Genomic DNA, 18,117 nt, shown 5'->3' on the forward strand with positions numbered 1-18,117 from the left:
CCACCTACCTAATTCTCAAACATCTAATCCAAAGAACTTCGTGATGGAACTCGATTAAATTAAGTTACTACAGCGAAAAGGAGAGCCAATTTCGATTCACATAGAATTCAAATGAGCTTTTTATTCAAACACAGGAGTGGAAGAAACACTAAAACAGACGGTTCCGCACCATTGCCGCTGAAAAAAGGTACAGACGTATATTTTAAACTCGCGATCGCAGACTTTGTGACTCTGCAAAAGACCCCGAATGGAACCGTAATGGCCTTCCATTGCTATCATAATTTTTCGAACATTTACTTACTGGGAAAGATGAGGGCTGTGAATTTTAAGATCAATAAAGAAAGATGTCAGGAAGTATAATTTAATTAAATAAAACATTAATATTATCTACATTCTCGGAAGCAAAATTAAAGTCATATATCAGCTATGACATTAAATTTTACATATTAATTTCTAAATATGTTATTAAAGCTGTAATTATGCTTCACAGCAGTACCTACTATAAATCTATAAATAAATTTATTTAATAAATTTTCAAACCCATTTACAAATATTTCAATATCGATTGTTGTAATGATATGGTTACATTTCAATCTTCTATGTCATGGTTACGTATGGGTAAATAATTTTATTAAATCAATAATTTTATGTTACATCCTAGTTAAATACATGTATAATTATTAAACATCAATCCGTTTACGATTACATCCTTTATAATAACATGATATCATACTGACATGGTAATATGTTTTGTGATATGACATGTTATATTAACTAACACTAAATTAGCTTTCTATAATGCGTGCTATGTTCGTAAAGGATACATAACCGTTTAAATACTCATACGTTTTAAAAATTACTTTATCTCTAAACTAACCCTATAAGGTACTAAGTACTGATTGACAGCGCAACGCAGTTTGAATAATCTATCCGAAAATATTTGTTATAAATTACAATATTACTAACAGTAACATTTTATTAGAATATATTATTTATCCAAGAGTTATCTATGGCTACTGTTATATAGATAATTCAGCTCTACAACAATTTGGTTACAAATGCTTAAATTACATTAACCTAATATAACCTAATTTTAAAATACATTTATTTTCACCGGATAAGCAATATTCTATTAACAAGACTGTACAAGAGATATTTACAATGTACTTAGGCTCTACTTCCCTAATAATATTATCCAAATAATAACTGCTTCTAGTAGCAGTAATAATATATGAATGCCTGCCGTAGTTGAATGCTGTTTAATACTGTGTCCAGGTTTTAGCTGTAACAAATACAATAATTAGCTTGTAGAATCAATTATCAAAAGCCTGAACCAAGAAGTCTTTAGTGACTTCGTTATTGGGATTCGGGTTTGGGATTCTGGAAGAAATAGGACATATTTATGGCCTCACAGGTATTTCAATAATGGGATTGTGATACTAATGAAAACGTGTAGGATAATTTATTCTTTGAGATATTTTATAAAATGTTCCATCTTAAATTGACCAAACTGTGAAATAAATACTCTCACATTATATTTAGTGCTCGGAATTAGTTGGCTTGGATATAATATTTCTAGTAGAATGACTTACCTTTATAATGCATGTCCCGATGCATGCTGGGGCAAGTTTTGCCTGGATACTGAAATAAAAATGGTGTGTTACAAAATGAGATTAATATGTATAAATATAATTTTCGCATTACGAATGTACGATTTTCAAATCGGATAAACTATTTAATTAATTATCGTAATATACTGAATACGCCACACTTTGTTGTGGTCTAGCATTTAGACACTTAGCCTTCATATTAAAGCTTCGGACTCCGTAGATGGATGTGAATAAATGCGATGTAAGTTATATTAGTTACCTAGACTGCAAGAGTTATTGCATTAAATCATAATATATTGTACATATAATACCTTGCTCAAGTCAAAGTCAATGTTAGTCCGCACGGCTCGGTGGTGAAGTGGTTGAGGAGGTCGGAAGTTGTTTCCGAGGGGTGCCTTCGGGTGCCTCGCATCCCCCTGCATCAATCGCCTTAGGGCGTGCAACTAAAGTTGTAAATAAATTTAATTAACCGCACAGTTTGAGGAACAGTAGCTAACTTTTCAAATTTGCGAAAGAGCTTTCGTGGCTATTTGGTTGTGTTAAACAACAATAGCGTACATAGCTGAAATACTCTTTAATTAATGTTTAAGCTAAGTTCTTTACTATGACATTATAATACTGTTTCTGTATAATTAAATATAGTATTGAATAAGTTCACCCTTTTCTTTCAATCTTTCATTACTTTTCAGTGTTAAGTTGGTTTTAAAAATAGAAGAAAAACAAATGTGTTAAACTACATAACAACAAATAAAATATATTTTTTATCAATGTATACTTTTATGATTTATCAATTTTTTCAATTCTTTTTATACAAAAATGAAACATATAAACATATAACTGCAAAACTATAAGTTTTTTGCATGTTGTCTTATTAATAATATATAAAAATAATATTATCAAACAATGAAAATCAAGTTTAATTTTATATTATCCGCGAAAAGCAGTAGAATCTGTACGGTGTAATCGATCTTTATACTCCACAACATAATCTTCGGCAATAAATTCTCTACACACGTTACTCCCTATGTATAGATTATTCTGCTTTTCGCGGATTATAGCAAATTAAGCTTAATTTTTATTGTATATCAAGGGATTCCGCAACGTAACGCCTGCTTCTACCTAATATTATCAAACATCAAAGGTTCAGCGTCCATTTGAAAATGACCTGTGAGGAACGCATGTCTAATAGTATAATATCCTATAGCAAGAGAAAGCCTGGAGTTAGTAAATCGGCGTCGGAAAATCCCATGCTTCGAAGAGCACGCTATGCAGTTACACCAGGTTATAGTCACGGTCACGATCTTAAATTTAATCAATGAGATTGAAACACATAAATAAACTACTGTTTATAACATAATAACATAATATAAAAATTTGCCGTGTACAAGAACAAACGATTTGCGTTGAATTGAAATTTCCTAGTGGGTAGGTACAATAGTGGAGGTGTAGTGTTGGTATAGCCCGCCGTGTGGGATTAACGGGCCCGAGACACGCGAGCGCCCGGTATCTCATTCCATCGCTGTTTACGCCGTATTAAACCGTTTGATTGTGATTATAGACATCGTTTTGAAGCTAAGAATTGTGGATTGCCGAAAATGACTCGAACGTTTCCTTTATGGCTTTATTAACTTACACAGCTGTTGAATGCTCTTTTTCGAAAGGATTCATCTTGTTTTTTTTTTGTATAATTAAATACGTCTGAAATTCGAGAAAAACCTTGACGGCTAAGGAAAAAATACTTCATAGCTATGACTCATAAATTGTACTCATTTCATATTACTATTATATAAAGAATTATTGGTTTACACAAGACAAGACAAGATCGTTTTAAAATTAAGAATACCTATGTTTTGTGCTAACTTTCAAACCTTCAGTTATTCAATACATAGGTACAAGCTATACATCTATTTTAATATTTAAGGTGGCTGTCTGGGATGGTAGCGGGCTAATCAGTAACGTAATGCTAAACCGCTTAGCGGCACTCGGTAAGGTAACTTGCAAAGGCTGAATCCTTCCAGCACACACTTGATATTTATGTTAATAAAACTTTTTTATAAGAAATTTAAATTATTTCTTGTAAAAGCTACGTAGGTTATTTACGCAAATTAGGAACCGAAAATGCAAGTGATAAAGTTCTAGCCTCGACCGCGAGGCGTTCGCCGAACTACCCGCAAGATTGCCAGCAGTTTCCACTAGCACTTAATTTCCCCACTAACAAACGGAAAACATAAACAATGATTTATAATAACAGCATACAATGGCACTTTCAGTTTACTTTTAACACGTACATAATTCACGGTGGAGTCTTTGTCTAAAGGCGAGGGACGTGAGTTGTTTATTGTAGCGTGAGCACAAATGAAAATGTTATTACGTTCGCCTCCGCCACGGCCGGTTCACGGACTCGGCTCGTCCTAGATGTGACGACCGCGGCACTGGGATTTAGCAAAGAAATATAAAAGACTCGTCATAATTCCCACATTTGTCTATCCATACTAATATGCGAAAATTTCTGTTGAATGGGACCTGATATTGATGAAAATTATTGGCACATACTTGTATATAGCCTGCATCCTGTTCATGGATCTAGGATACTTTTCATCGACTAAAACAGTTCCTGGTAAACAGATGTCAGAAAATAACATTTCTTGACGAAGTTTTGCATAGATATAGCTAGCAGTATTCTGGAGTTTCCCGTTTGGTTTCCCAATTTTTCCCGTTTCATTAAAATGTGTCATCACACAAATATGGTTACAGGTACATAAAGGCTTGTAATAATAATATTAGGGAATTGATTAGGACTGTATTATATAGTTGTATTATATATTTTGCGTACTATATAAAATAAACATTTGCATTCTCTGTAAAAGTTTGAATAACTTTTGTGTTGTTTATTTTATTTTATGTAGGTATAGATAACTAATTGAAGTCTTCATCTTAATATGTAATAAATATTCTTTGTATATACGTAATTTTATTTTTAGGGTACAAACAAAAATTTCTGAAAGCAGCAGGCAATGAACCAAGTAGTTATTTGTTGAAGTACCTAATTACATTTGCAAATCATTACATATTTAAAACGGCAACTATTCTTAATTTCAAATTAACTACGACCCACAGGCGGGGCTTGCTTATGAATATTACTACCGCTATACCAGATGTATGCAAACATGAACACTGAACAGGTTTTCAGTTTGATTTACAAGTACCGGCTCGTATAAACGTAGCAACGTCGAGTTTAAATTTGAGTTACCGCTTTCAAGTATCGTAGGTACTGTACATACGAGTATGCGTTTATTTGATCGTACCTACTATGACCAACTCCCCGTTCCATTTTTTATTAATAAATAAGTATAAGCATAAATGAATATAAATATATGTATAAAGACAAGAAAAAGAAGTATATTTTAAAGGTAACTGAATAATTAATACTTAATTGCATTAAACATCTATTGATTAAATCATAATTTAAGATTTAATGTAAATATTTTTACATAAATAAATTTGATATAAATAATTTTGACAATAACTTTTTTATTGACATAAAAAACTCAATCGGTGTATTTTGCACTTGCTACATATTTGCAATACTAGGTGGTAGTTATCAAAGTTAAATTTGTGAATGTAATTTGTATTTCGTTTTTGTGGGAAACTGTTTTAAATAATTAAAAAATGTATCCAACTAAAAATAAACAAATAAATATTTTCTACAACTTTTTTAAGTCGTTTTCTTTGAAGTCGTATGTAGAAAGTTACTATGTACATTTTACTTTTTATATAGTAGCCAGGAAAGTAACAGTAATCGGTTAAAAATTGCGTATCAATCATACAGTTTCATACAATAAAAACCTTTCATAAAAAATATGTAATGGTGCCTTTGGCATCCAATATGCTTAAGGCTTAACTTTTCTGAATACCTTTTATGACATTATGCGTAAAAGAAGATCTACTTAACCCAAATTCACAATAAATTGATTAAAAAATTAATAATATTGAATTCATTTGAATCTTATGGAGATAACAACTTCCTATGCTGAACTATATACCTACTTTGTAAGGCCTACTTTGCCTAGCAACCAAGACATCCAATATTTCGAGTATGTGAGTTTCGAGAGTTTTTAAACAAGCTATGCTAAACTAACCCTCAGTTTTATTATTATTTGTACATGCAATATAACGTCTTATTTGTTTGTGTTGGTTAACGACAAGGGGAATACGGAGAAATGAGCGCCAATGTGTAACGGAGCGCAATCCAAGTGTGACCGTGTCTGGAAGTCCCGGGACTTTTTGTAAATTTTGTTGTCACGGTTCCCGAGAATTTTATTTCGTAACTCTAAGATGCGATTGTTGCAATTGTTTATAAAAGTACTTTTTCAAAAATTAAATAAACTTTTTACTTCATTATTACAAACTGAACAGTCTCTTCAAACATTCACTACAACCACTCGTTATAAAAAGTAGCTACAAACACTTGCTACGAAAACTCACTACAAATAATCGCTACGAAACACTCTGTACCAAATCCTCGCTACAATGGTACACTCGCTACTACTTGCTAAATGGTGCCACAAAAATCAACGTATTGATACCGAATACCCTAAATCGCGCTTTAGAAATTTTCACACATCCCTATGTGTGCAAATTTCTATATATATCTACCAAAAATCTAGGACCTTGTTTCCCACGCACAAAACGAGTGTGGAGGAAGATCTTAGTATTATAACGTTCGAGCGCGTAACCACAGCTCCCGCACACAACAAACACTCGCTACGAATTCGCGCATATCGCTGATCGATCTAAATGCTTAACTAATAAATGGCAGCCGATGAATAACAGCATAGAATGGCTTCAAAGGAGCGTAAATTATCGATTACGATGTTCCAGTGATTCCGATCGACCGGCATTTCTTATACTGTAGTAGATGCTTTTACAGCTAAAGTTCAACCTGGTAGCTTAATTCCTTGGGATACGTGCCTATTGTTTTGACCACGGGACACGACATTGTTTCTACTTTAACTAAAATAATCGAATGAAAATATACCAAGCATGCCACAGATAGTGGTGATCGGCGCGGTGGTGCACCTGTACATAGTCTCGGCAATTACACATTCGTAAAAAATACTGCACATATACCTACTCTTAGTTAAATACCGCATACGAACTTGATAACATGAAATCAAGCGAAATCTTATTTCTTAACAAACAATCAGATGTATTAAACGACCCTTGATTAGGGTTGTAAATTTGCTTCGCGTTTGTTTAATGCCGCATTTTTGTAATAAATTCGTGATATAGATTAAATTGGTTTTAGTTTAACACAGTCAAAAACTGTCATGTGGGTACTTTCAACTAATATCAAGTTTAATTTTTTATAACTATACAAACCAGCACAGTGTAATTTATAATTCTCTTATTTTTATCAGCAATTTAATGTATTTCTATAAGTGTGATGGATAAACATTAAACAATTCCTTAACCTATTTTCAAAATCTTTGGGCTTCAGAATCGAAATGAATAAAATTGGAGTTTCTTTATAAGTTAGTTAGTCTGAAAAAGGTGCTAACGAGCTATTTTATCCAAAATGATCCATCATAAATAAATAAAATAAAGTGAAAAGTTGGTCATGAGACGATCTCCCGAGCCATATTTTTTTTATTATAATTATACGCCACAATAATGCATAACGTAGCGATAATAGCCCAGAAAAGCCCAGTGAATAAGACTTCGACTTCACTTTCGTGGTTTCCGAGTTCGAAAGTTGAAGTTGATGCAAGTGATATTTTAAGTGCGTTTCAAGCACTTAGAATATCATTTGCTTCAACGGTGAAGGAAAACAAAGTGGGGAAAACTGCATGTCTCTGGAGTCCACCAATCCGCACTGGGCCAGCATGGTGGACTGCCTTAAACCCTTCTCATTGTGGGAGGAGACTCGTGACGCGCAGTGGGCTGGTTATAGGTTCATATGATGATGATAATGAATACATAGCAGGTAGGCATACAATTATTCTTATTATTTACTTGTGGTTTGATGCATAGTTTTGGAGATAATGAAATCTTAAATAAAGTTCATTAAAACCCTTAGTTAACTCAAGGAGCAAGCCGCTAGTAAAAACTAAAAGAATTATAAACTGCATCGTACTAATGTGTCTGTTTCTCAGATAATAGCAAACCTTCACAAAATAAAGCCTTATATCTACATTCCGCAGTTACCTGTTGTTTAGTGATATAAATGGGCTTGTTGATAATAATCCATGTGACGGTCTCGTAGCAGGCGGGTGCGGTGGTAGAGCCATCGTACGTCATGTAATAGTCCGTGTCTGGCAGCAGGCCTCGGACCGACAGCCGGTTTACTGGCATTTCCGCTCCTTCAGAACAACGTTATATTCGTATTCAGTTTTAGTCGGAATTGAATTATAGTTGGTGTATTTCTTAAATATAGTTCAACGGGTACATACCACGATAATAATTTGGATCTGTCGATATTTTGACCGAGTTGCATGGATCGCGTCCCATCGTGACCACGATCCATGCAACTGGGTCCAAATATCGACAAATCCAAAAATATTATCGTGGTATGTACCCGTTGAACTATATTTAAGAAATGTTGATTAACCACGAAAATATTAATTTAAAATCTTTTATAGTTGGTATAATTACATACAAGCGTTCCTTGTGAATTAGAGTGAATAAAGCTTAAAGATAATGATTACAACTAATTCTGCACAATGGAACAAAACCCATATAGACTCTGCACTTTGCTCCAATATTATATGTCACACCATCTTAGTAATAAAATCGGTACTTCAGGAATTCTTGAATAGGATAACCCAATATCTAGCAAGGCCCACCCGGGAATCGAATCACAGGATCTCAGGTTACACAGTCGATGATGATAACTAGATCAACGAGGCAGCATTTTATTGAAGTGTTACCCTTTATTAAAATGTCGACTGCCTTTAAACAGATTAAAAGCTTGCCATTAATTACCAATTAATCGTGATCGTAGAAAGTTATCAATTTAAATAGGTTATTGGCTGTATAATTTGGGTTTATTGTCCACTGCGAGATAGCTCTAGATTGCGAAATGACAAGTGATAACGCAGTCTAAGATGGTTATCGTGCCTGTTAGGTTAGGGGTAAGCCAGTACCCATGCCCGTTTTCGTTTTTTATAGCGGCATCAAGGTAAATCGGTTGGCGGGATGTCTTTGTCGCTGGTAGCCATGGCCCAAGACTAAACCAGAAAAAAATCAACAACTATAAATCCCAAATTTTCCCGCCCGGGAATCGAAGCCGCAACCACCAACTTCGCCAGGGAGGTCGTCGAAACATTATTCTCTCCATGCTATAATATGAAGTCGTTGTCTACAACGATGTTTTTCAACGGTGATAAGTGCCGGAGAATATAATAGATTTATCGTCGCAGGAAATAAAATTCTCAACTACGCAAACTTTCAAACGGTGTCTGAAATTGTGTTAAAAGTTATAACTCACCTCCGTATTTTATATTTTCTAACTCCTCCGTTAATATCCTGAGCTCAGGATTTGATAAATCTCCAAGCTGAAAATAAATGCTGTTAATTTTTTTTTTTACGATATACTTTTACTGAATAATATTAATAAGCTTACTCTAGTTTCAATAAAATACGATTAAAATTAATATTAGTAATAGCTCTATAAATATAACTCGAAATTTATCGTGATTTAAATTAATAATTATATTTCGTATCACCAACCCACTAAAGGAAAATTTAATGCAAATATCATTGCAGAGCTGAGCATTAGCGTTTAAGCGAAAAGCAAACTAAATGTCATTAACCTGGTAAATAGACCAGGTAAATTTAATTAATACAGATAAACAAGTTTAGAGCGAGGTACATAGGTGTATCGTGTGAGCAAATTGCTTGCTTTTGCACGTTTCGTGTAGCGTGCAAATTTCAAGATATACCTATGAACGATTCTATACAAAGACACAGGTCTCAGGATAATAATCGACCGCTTATTTCAGTGAAAAGCGATTTAGTTGTCTTATTTAAGTTACATGGTAGCTTGACTTTGCGGTAATGTTTCAGGGAGCTTCAAAGATCTAACTCCCCCAGTCCATCATGCAGACTGTAATCTGGTATTGCTATAACTATGTGTTTGCCATACTTACGTTGGTATACGATATAAACATTACCGCGATGCCTTACAGTGCTTTCAAACGATAGACCCACCATACTTTATAGATGTATATTGTTATGCAATGTGAGAAGTCAAAATATTTCGTTTGTATGTAATATATAACATATAAAATAAACGTAGGGTATGCAGGTAATAGTTGGTTTACTGAAACTGAACTGTTTGCGTATTTATCAGCTATAACCTTCTAGTTTATTCTTCGTTAGGTTTTATATTTCTTTATTTATATTAACTTTCTTAAATTAATTTTAAATCCGCGTTTATTGGGGAAGATACTTTTTGACCCGAGAAAATAGTTGGTCCAGAAAAATATAAAGCCTCTTTCAATAAAACTCCAAGTCGGGGCTAAGTATGTAAGAAGTAAATTAATATTTCATACAATATAAATATGTACGGAATGAAAGTTGCTTAGTATCACAGGTATCGTATAGCGTGCAGCTTAGGGAGATATGAGCGCGCCAGCAAACACCCTGGGACAACAGCCGGCCCTCATTAAGGAGTAAACGATCGAACAGTTACTTTGCTATAAGAAAACAGTCGTTTGAACAACGCTAAGTCTACGCAACTAATTACGATCAGTTTATTAAGTCTGGGGTGTTATAGGCAATTCGTTCTGCTTTAAATACATTAAGTCACATAGATAAATTAACACACCATTATATATCGAATGGCTAGTGGTCCGCCTAATATTTACCGTTTAATAATTTGTTTTAAACTATTTTAAAATGCATTTAACACATACACCTTCGTCAAATAGTTAAGTAGATATCAGGCAAATATTTATACAATTCACTTTATATTGTTTTGTACTATTTAGAGATACCTCCTACCCGATTACGAGCAACGAAACCCACTTTCATTCTACCTACGCTTGTGTAGGTAGGTATTTTTTTAAAATAATGTGCTTAGCATCAATATTACTCTCTTCTCTTCTTCTTAATCTAAAAAAGAGAGGAATTTTGATGTTAGGCATACCATGCTGCTCGGACGCAGGCGATGATCATCGCCAGCTCATCATGGACGGCTGAAAGATTAGTTTCCTGAGACACGGGAATGGGCAACACCAATTCCCTAACTTCGGTAAGTGGGTTATGTTAAGAAAGAAAAAAAAGTAAAACCAAGCAACTGGTTTTACCTTTTTGAGCTTAACACAGAGCCGTAAATATACCTTCTATACAAAAGCAAAAAGAAATACATATTTTTTTTATCACGGTTCAGACAGCTCTTAATTTGAACTAATAGCTTTGGCTAATCCAATGCCGTGCAAAAAATACCAATTTACTTAATTAACTACCACTACTTTGGGGGAGGCCATTGATAGGTGCGGCTCCGTTGATAGCAATTCACCGATAACTATCGCCCTGAATCACTGTTCAAACATGATAGATAATTACATTATTATTTTTCATATTGATATTGCACTTCGTTATGATCAACCTCCTCATTTATCTAGTTAGAATGTTCGACTATGAGCTAGGTTGGGTCGAAAACTATTAGGTTAGCCACGTTTTGTCTGCCTCAATACAAACTCGGAGTTAGGGAATTGTCGTAACGCTTTCCTCCCTGACCAAGATAGTTAAAAAAAAAAAAAACATAACATGCTAATTTTTCAATTTGGTGAATTTGTACAGAGTGACGAATTCAATGAAAAAAAAACTAAATATTTCAATACTTTTGCATGCCTTGCTTTCTTGTTCTAAAAAAAACAATTCATTTAACCTTATATCTAGCTTCCTCAAAAATCATTATTTCTGAGACATGGAGAAAAAACTCTTAATCTTTAAAATTTTTAAATATGTCAAAAATAATGAATACCCGTGCGTATATAATAAATATGTGTATTAACACATATTTATTATAAGAATATTTAAAAAAGTGATAAATAGGTACTTACTTGTAGCAGTAAAGAAATTGAGACAATTCCTTGAGCTTTGTGAAGAGCTTCAGAGAAGTTGGAATATAGTTGTGAATTGAAACCAAATATTTGAATCTGAAATAAAAAATAATCATTTAGTACTTATAAGGTTTACTCGGTGGTTTACTTAAGTTTATCATCTGCTTATATTCAATACCCAAAACTAGCTGCACCGTAAGTTTTATCCGCTATTCTAGACAATATATCAGGACCCAACGCGTCACGTAGCCCTACCGCGCTATCACTTTATTTGCTTGGCAATGGTCGGCAATGGTCGGCAACGGTTGGTAAATTTATAACCCTTAACCTGCCTCAAGGATAGGGCGGTGAAATCCTAAACATATTTTCGACGAGTAGCTCCAGAGATAACTCGTGGAATTTCATACAAACCTCTAGTTTTAAAAAAAGGTTTTAGGTACCTGATGTTTTATTCTGCAACCTTCCTTAAGACAGGAGTCGTTTCAGACAAAAGTATTACTTCAAATTGATGTGGATGCTCCTGAGATTAGAGTAATCAAATAGACATACATAAAAAATTAAATATATAATATTCGTAGAGATACCTCCTTACTATTTATTATAGGTGCTCAATTGTACTATCAAATAATATTGTTGAAGACTTTTACGCATGTGAACTATAATAATAATAATAATAATAATTTATTAACCAAAATTCACAAGTAGACTTAAAACTATTATGGTGTAATCATAAATTCTTACGAATTTTACCGTACACCACCGTGCCGTCGACAAAAGGTAACATCTAAAGACATTAATTAACACCCACCTACTTACTACAGCAATCAAGATATTCCATATAAATAAAATTCCCTCAATATAATTAGGTAGATACATCGGAAGTTTAAAATTGGTAGTAGGTAGGCAGGTAGGTACTATAAATATATTTTAATATTAACTAACAATCTTATTTAAACCTATATCCTATAACTTTATTAGTAATGTTAACTATAACTATTTAAACTATTGCTATTTACAAAAAACCTTAAGTGGATAACAAAGCAGGTAGTTTAAAAATGCGGTAAGTTAATGCCACGAACGTCCATCGAGCAACGCAATACAGGATGTTCAGTTGTCGCATATTTTTAGGAATTAACTGTTATTGTACTTTGAAATTGTTATTTGTTGATAGTAATGTTTTAATTTAAATTTTATGTTTTTATGTGTTATGGTATCTTTGAGTGACTTAGGTAGCTGATTAATTAGGTAAGGCACAATGTAGTTTAACCTTCTTTTCCCGTACAAGTTATTATATAACCTAGTATTGGATAGAAGCAGGCGTTACTTTGTGGAATTCCATGATATACTATGATAATGAAGCTTAACTTTCTATACACTGCAAAACTTTTCGCGGAGTACATAACCTAGTTTACAAAGAAATCGTTTTATTTTTTAAATATATTGCCAATAATTTCAACTTTTACTTATTATTTACATTTATTACATTCGGAATTTTTATCCCATTCCAAGAAAGTATTTCAGCAATTAAAGCTGAGCTCCAGTATTAAATAATTTATTTCATATATGAGCTAATAAGTAGATAATTGATTAAAGAAAATTATATATTCAGTCAAGTTAAGACATTTTGATTCGGCTGTTATATCAACAAGCTACATTATTATGTTAGGTTATAAACGATAAATAAATTTACTTGATTTTCGATTTAGCGTGGCTGCGTAAGAATTTGTCACATAAGTAAACACGGCATACATTTGAGTGTTCTAGTCGTTTTCGCGTATAACATTAGGGATTTTGGCATCTAGGGAGTACACCTTTGGCCTATTTGAGAAAATTGTTACAGTTCGAAACTCCTTATAAAAATTGGTTACATATAATTTTTGAGTTGTTTGATTGGATCGACTGACGAAATAAAGTCCTAATATTCTTATTATTTATGTATTAATACAGCACATATGTCAAGAGTACTAATTTTAGAAAATTTCGTACTTATACTGTGCTAGCCAACAACTCTTGCTGAAATAAATGGTTCAGAGAAATGTAAATAAAAATAAATCTCGCCAAGAATAAGCACATGATTTAGGATAAAACGCGGCTGCGTAAGAATTTGTCACATAAATAAACAGGAGCCACGCTTGAGTTGGTTCGCAGTCGTTCTTCGGGATTACATTAGGGATTTGGCCGCCTCGGGGGGTAACGCACGGCCTATGTGTGAAACATCTGTTACCGCTCGGAAACTTCATAGGAAAAATCCGTGACATTGTAATGTATTTTGTATAGGTTCGTGTAACGAATTTGTAAATTAACTAAGACATAAGTACTGAACTGCTGTTTAACTTTGTTAACTTACAAGGTAATTTACGAGCAGTAGACATGTAAGAGAACACGACGAGTGGGTACCTACTTCACAAAGCTTTGCTTGAACTAATTGCTTGGGAATTACAAATATAGAACATAATATTGTTTGATGATTTCTGTTTCGAATACATATTTTATAATTCAAATACATAGGTACGTTTATAAGATTAGAGCAGAGAGCTATATTAAATGAAACATAATATGAAAAAGTGAGAAAATAATACAATGAAAATATATATATATATTTTTCGACTTTCAATATAGTTATAGAGTAGATATAAAGTAAAGATTCTGCACATCATTCTAAAAAACACGCATTTCTTACCTATGCACGGCTTAAACACTTATCTTGGAGAAATTTTGCAAAGGAATATTTTTCATTTTGGAGGTGCCCATAGAAACATTTTATCACTGAAATGCGGGATTTATAAAAACCCTAAATATATTCGGATAAAGTCGCGCTTGGTTTAATATAATATACATATAATGTACAAGTATTAAAATAATTAGTATTAGCTACTATATTCGTTGCAGTATTGCAGTCACGTCTAAGTTTCGCTCAGTAAACAAGGGGAGAGATGCGCACTAATTGATTGCAGCTCACGAATGCAAACATTACATCTATTACTTTAGGTGCCTATAAATTATGTAGGTATAATCCAGGTATAAAGTAGTGATAGCCCAGTGGGTAGGACTTCCGCTTTACTTTCGGGGGGCCGAGTTCGAATACCAACACGCACTTCTAACTTTTCTAAGTTATGTGTGTTTTAAGCAATTAAAACATCACTGGCTTTAACGGTGAAGGAAAATATCGTGAGGAAACCTGCTTGCCTGAGAGCTATCATCACCTAAGACCATTGAAGAAAACTATCCATGAGCCATACGTACTTTATTAAATTACAATATGGAGTATAGAAAATTTACTATAACTTTAAACGTTATCACATAAAATCTAAAAAGTAAATATTATTACTATATGTCTTACCTCTGCAGGAAATGAGTAGCCGTTGATGGCGTGCTCGGAACCGAACTGATCGTGGAGCCCATAGTGTATATGGATCTCGTGGAACTGGTATTTGTATGAAAGAGGACCTCCCGTAATGTTAATATGGTGCCGGGTTTCGTTTTCAACAGTGAATATTACTGAATGACCAGTGTTACTTATAAGACCATTTATCTAAAACAAAATATTAAATTAATCGTTTTCCTGCTGTAGGCATTAATCGTGCATTTATCGCGCATGCAACTTAGCTGTGCTACACGAAAATTTATTTTGTTTTCGAGGATATTAAGGATTTTAAGTGGCTTTATTTTTTAATATAAAATAATTTCGAAACAAAGCAAAAATAAATTGCGCGAAATATTTAAAACATATAACAGTATATTTAAGGTTAAAGTGGTACTGTGTCTCATTTACGGGACAAGCCGAAAATTGTTGGGTAAGGATAACTCCGGCAAGAAAATATTAAGCATTAACATCGGAGTTAGTTAGGAAGTTGGCGTGCAATGCATTTCGTTTCAGAGAGCAAGTTAAAGCTGCGATCCTGGTTATTTTCAGGATCAGGATGGAGGGTCTAAATAAATAGCAGTGGAATATTACTGCTCTGTATGGTGTGATTGAATATATAAGAACATTTAAAAAGTACCTACACATAAGCCATAAGTAAAGTTAGTAAATAAATTTTCGTACTCTATGCTTATCTATGTGTAAAAATCGTAGGTTTGGATCGAACAGCAGCTTTTCTGGCTCCAAGTTGACAGGGGACTGCCGCCGCCCCTTGTTGCATAGCGACCATTCGGGGTTGATCAACCCCCAGAACGCCGGCCCTGTGAGGAAAAGGAATTAATTACAGAATGCTCTCAGGTAACTTAAATGAAATATCAGCTAAATCTAAATTTAGAAAAGGACGATACGGGTCATCTACCCGCGACCATCAAAATATACACGAAAAACCACCCTCGTGTTCAACGTAATAATGAAGTTATATTTTTTCCCAATAAAAAAATTACCTCTTTGCTTTAAATCCGAATCTACTCCTACGGATTGAACTCCAAAATTGTAGGTAGTTTTCTCGTGGGTGGTGTGGGTGGGTGGAAACGTGGTATCGAATAAAACGTGTATATTTTTTTCTTTTGATTTAAATAGAACAACTAGCATTTCATCCGAGCTTACTTCGCAATGACGTCATGGTCTTAAATGGTATTAAAATTTTTCCATTCCAATTATTTCTAAGTGGGCTTGAAAATAATTGTTAAAGATTCTTAATATGTCTGTAGTGTACTATAAAACAATTTAAGGAATAAAAATATGAGATAAATATTCAATCGAAACGTTAAGAAGGTGGAAATGTCTCGTTTAACCCAATGACGTCAATAAAACATTAGTTTTATAGAACAAATTAGAATAAACTGATTCAATCTAATTATAAATCATCATCATCATCATCACATCAACCGATAGACGTCCACTGCTGGACATAAGTCTTTTGTAGGGAGTTCCAAGTTCCACGATTCTGAGCCGCTTGGATCCAAAGGCTACCTGCGACGCGCTTAATGTCGTCTGTCCACCTCGTCGGAGGTCGACCAACGCTGCGCTTACCAGTACGGGGCTGCCATTCCAGCACCTTGGGACCCCAACGTCCATCCTTAAATAATAATCTAATTATAAATAGAATAGACAAATATTTACAACGCCAATTAATATTGCTAAAATGCAAATGTGCAAGCCAATATTGACAATAGTTTAATATAAAGTATACGCGTGAATACGCGCCGGTATCTCTTGAGGACGCTCTGGTGTCAAAGTGAAACGTGCACAAAAAGAGTACGTACCTATCTTCTGAGTTGGTAAGGTTAGTATAAAGAAGTTATAAATAACAACGTAAATATGTATCTCGCTATCCCGGATTATGCGAATTTTAAATCAAAACCTTAAATTAAATAATGTAAATAGACTCTTTACAAGCGTTTAATCTCTGTAACACGTCAAAGGTCGTTCGGATAATTTAAAGGATATATTAATTCGAAATCATGACGTACGCAATAGTTCATATGATATGCACAATCAGCCTAGTTCATTGAAATCAGGTGAAACCAACCGCTCTGTTAATTATCGCAACGACAAAGCCTCATAAAGGTGCATTTGTATGTTAACCGCAGTGCTATTAGGTAATAGACGATTATTTGATTCAGCGCTCAGATATGTGTTTAATCTGTAATATTATATTCCCTCAAAAATGCATTTGAAACAATTTTGATATAAACTCTGTAACAATAATATTGTTTGGCGAGTAATAGTGGGGAGATGAAGCATGACTTTTCTAGTATTAAATAAAAGATACTTACTTACTGAACCAAATGTAAACCTCTACATACTTTCGTTGCAATTTTTACAAATGTCTTAAGTGTCTTTAAAAAGCAATGAATCAGTTTATCCTTCTAATTAAATAAAGATAATGGTCGTACCGAAGTTAATACTCGTAACACTGTTTTTATTTTTAATAAAATTAAGAAGTTAATCAGTATATAAAAGGGTGCATAAGGAAGATGGTCCACCATGGACGGAACAAGTAATGGCTGCCATCGAGGATGATCTACGCGAATGTGCAAAATAGGCAACAACAAGAAACATGTCTTGTTGATAAAACGAATGGCGCTACAACAAATTATACGAATTAATCAGAAAGATTTTTTATTTAAGATAATATACTAACACGTACGTATTACAAGAAGTGTAATAAAGCATGAAAAGTTATATACCGAAAAGAATTAAAATTTCTAGTTAGCTAAAATCTTGCGATAATCTTTTCTCACGGAGAATTTTTCCGGAGAGCATATTATGATAATATCAGTCCCGTTTATTGCCAGAAAAATTTAATGTGATAAGTGGTACCCTACATTTAAGCTATATATCCTTTTCTACCAGAGATAAAGCCTAAGCCTGTGGGACGTTTATATATCTGATGAAGAGAAAACGTGGTTCGAAAGGATCGTTATAATTTTTCCATTCATAATATTTTACATTGTTGCCGTAAAACCAATTACTAAGCTAACTACGAGTGTGTATGATAGACAAAGGTAGC

At 33.6% G+C, this 18,117-nt stretch overlaps 1 protein-coding gene across 2 annotated transcripts in view; it reads right to left on the bottom strand.

The window, feature by feature from the left end:
* Positions 1-554: 554 nt before the first annotated feature.
* LOC120624117 (carbonic anhydrase-related protein 10) overlaps positions 555-18,117 on the bottom strand; it is a 60,068-nt gene continuing 42,505 nt past the window's right edge. Inside the window, exons 4-11 of one of the 2 annotated variants that reach the window (XR_005658742.1) lie at positions 15,726-15,862; positions 15,021-15,212; positions 11,681-11,776; positions 9,100-9,166; positions 7,818-7,972; positions 1,922-2,039; positions 1,593-1,641; positions 555-1,282 (exon numbers count right to left, since the gene is read on the bottom strand). Coding sequence is in view for 1 of the 2 variants with exons in the window: in XM_039890473.1 (XP_039746407.1) it covers positions 1,260-1,282; positions 1,593-1,641; positions 1,922-2,053; positions 7,818-7,972; positions 9,100-9,166; positions 11,681-11,776; positions 15,021-15,212; positions 15,726-15,862 (851 nt within the window). In the remaining variant the exon portion in view is untranslated. Of the gene's footprint in view, positions 1,283-1,592; positions 1,642-1,921; positions 2,054-7,817; positions 7,973-9,099; positions 9,167-11,680; positions 11,777-15,020; positions 15,213-15,725; positions 15,863-18,117 lie in introns of both variants that reach the window. The other variant, XM_039890473.1, reaches the window with a different exon arrangement.

The sequence above is a fragment of the Pararge aegeria genome, chromosome 5 (genome assembly GCF_905163445.1).
Source record: "Pararge aegeria chromosome 5, ilParAegt1.1, whole genome shotgun sequence".
In the NCBI taxonomy this organism is placed as follows: Eukaryota; Metazoa; Arthropoda; class Insecta; order Lepidoptera; family Nymphalidae; genus Pararge; species Pararge aegeria.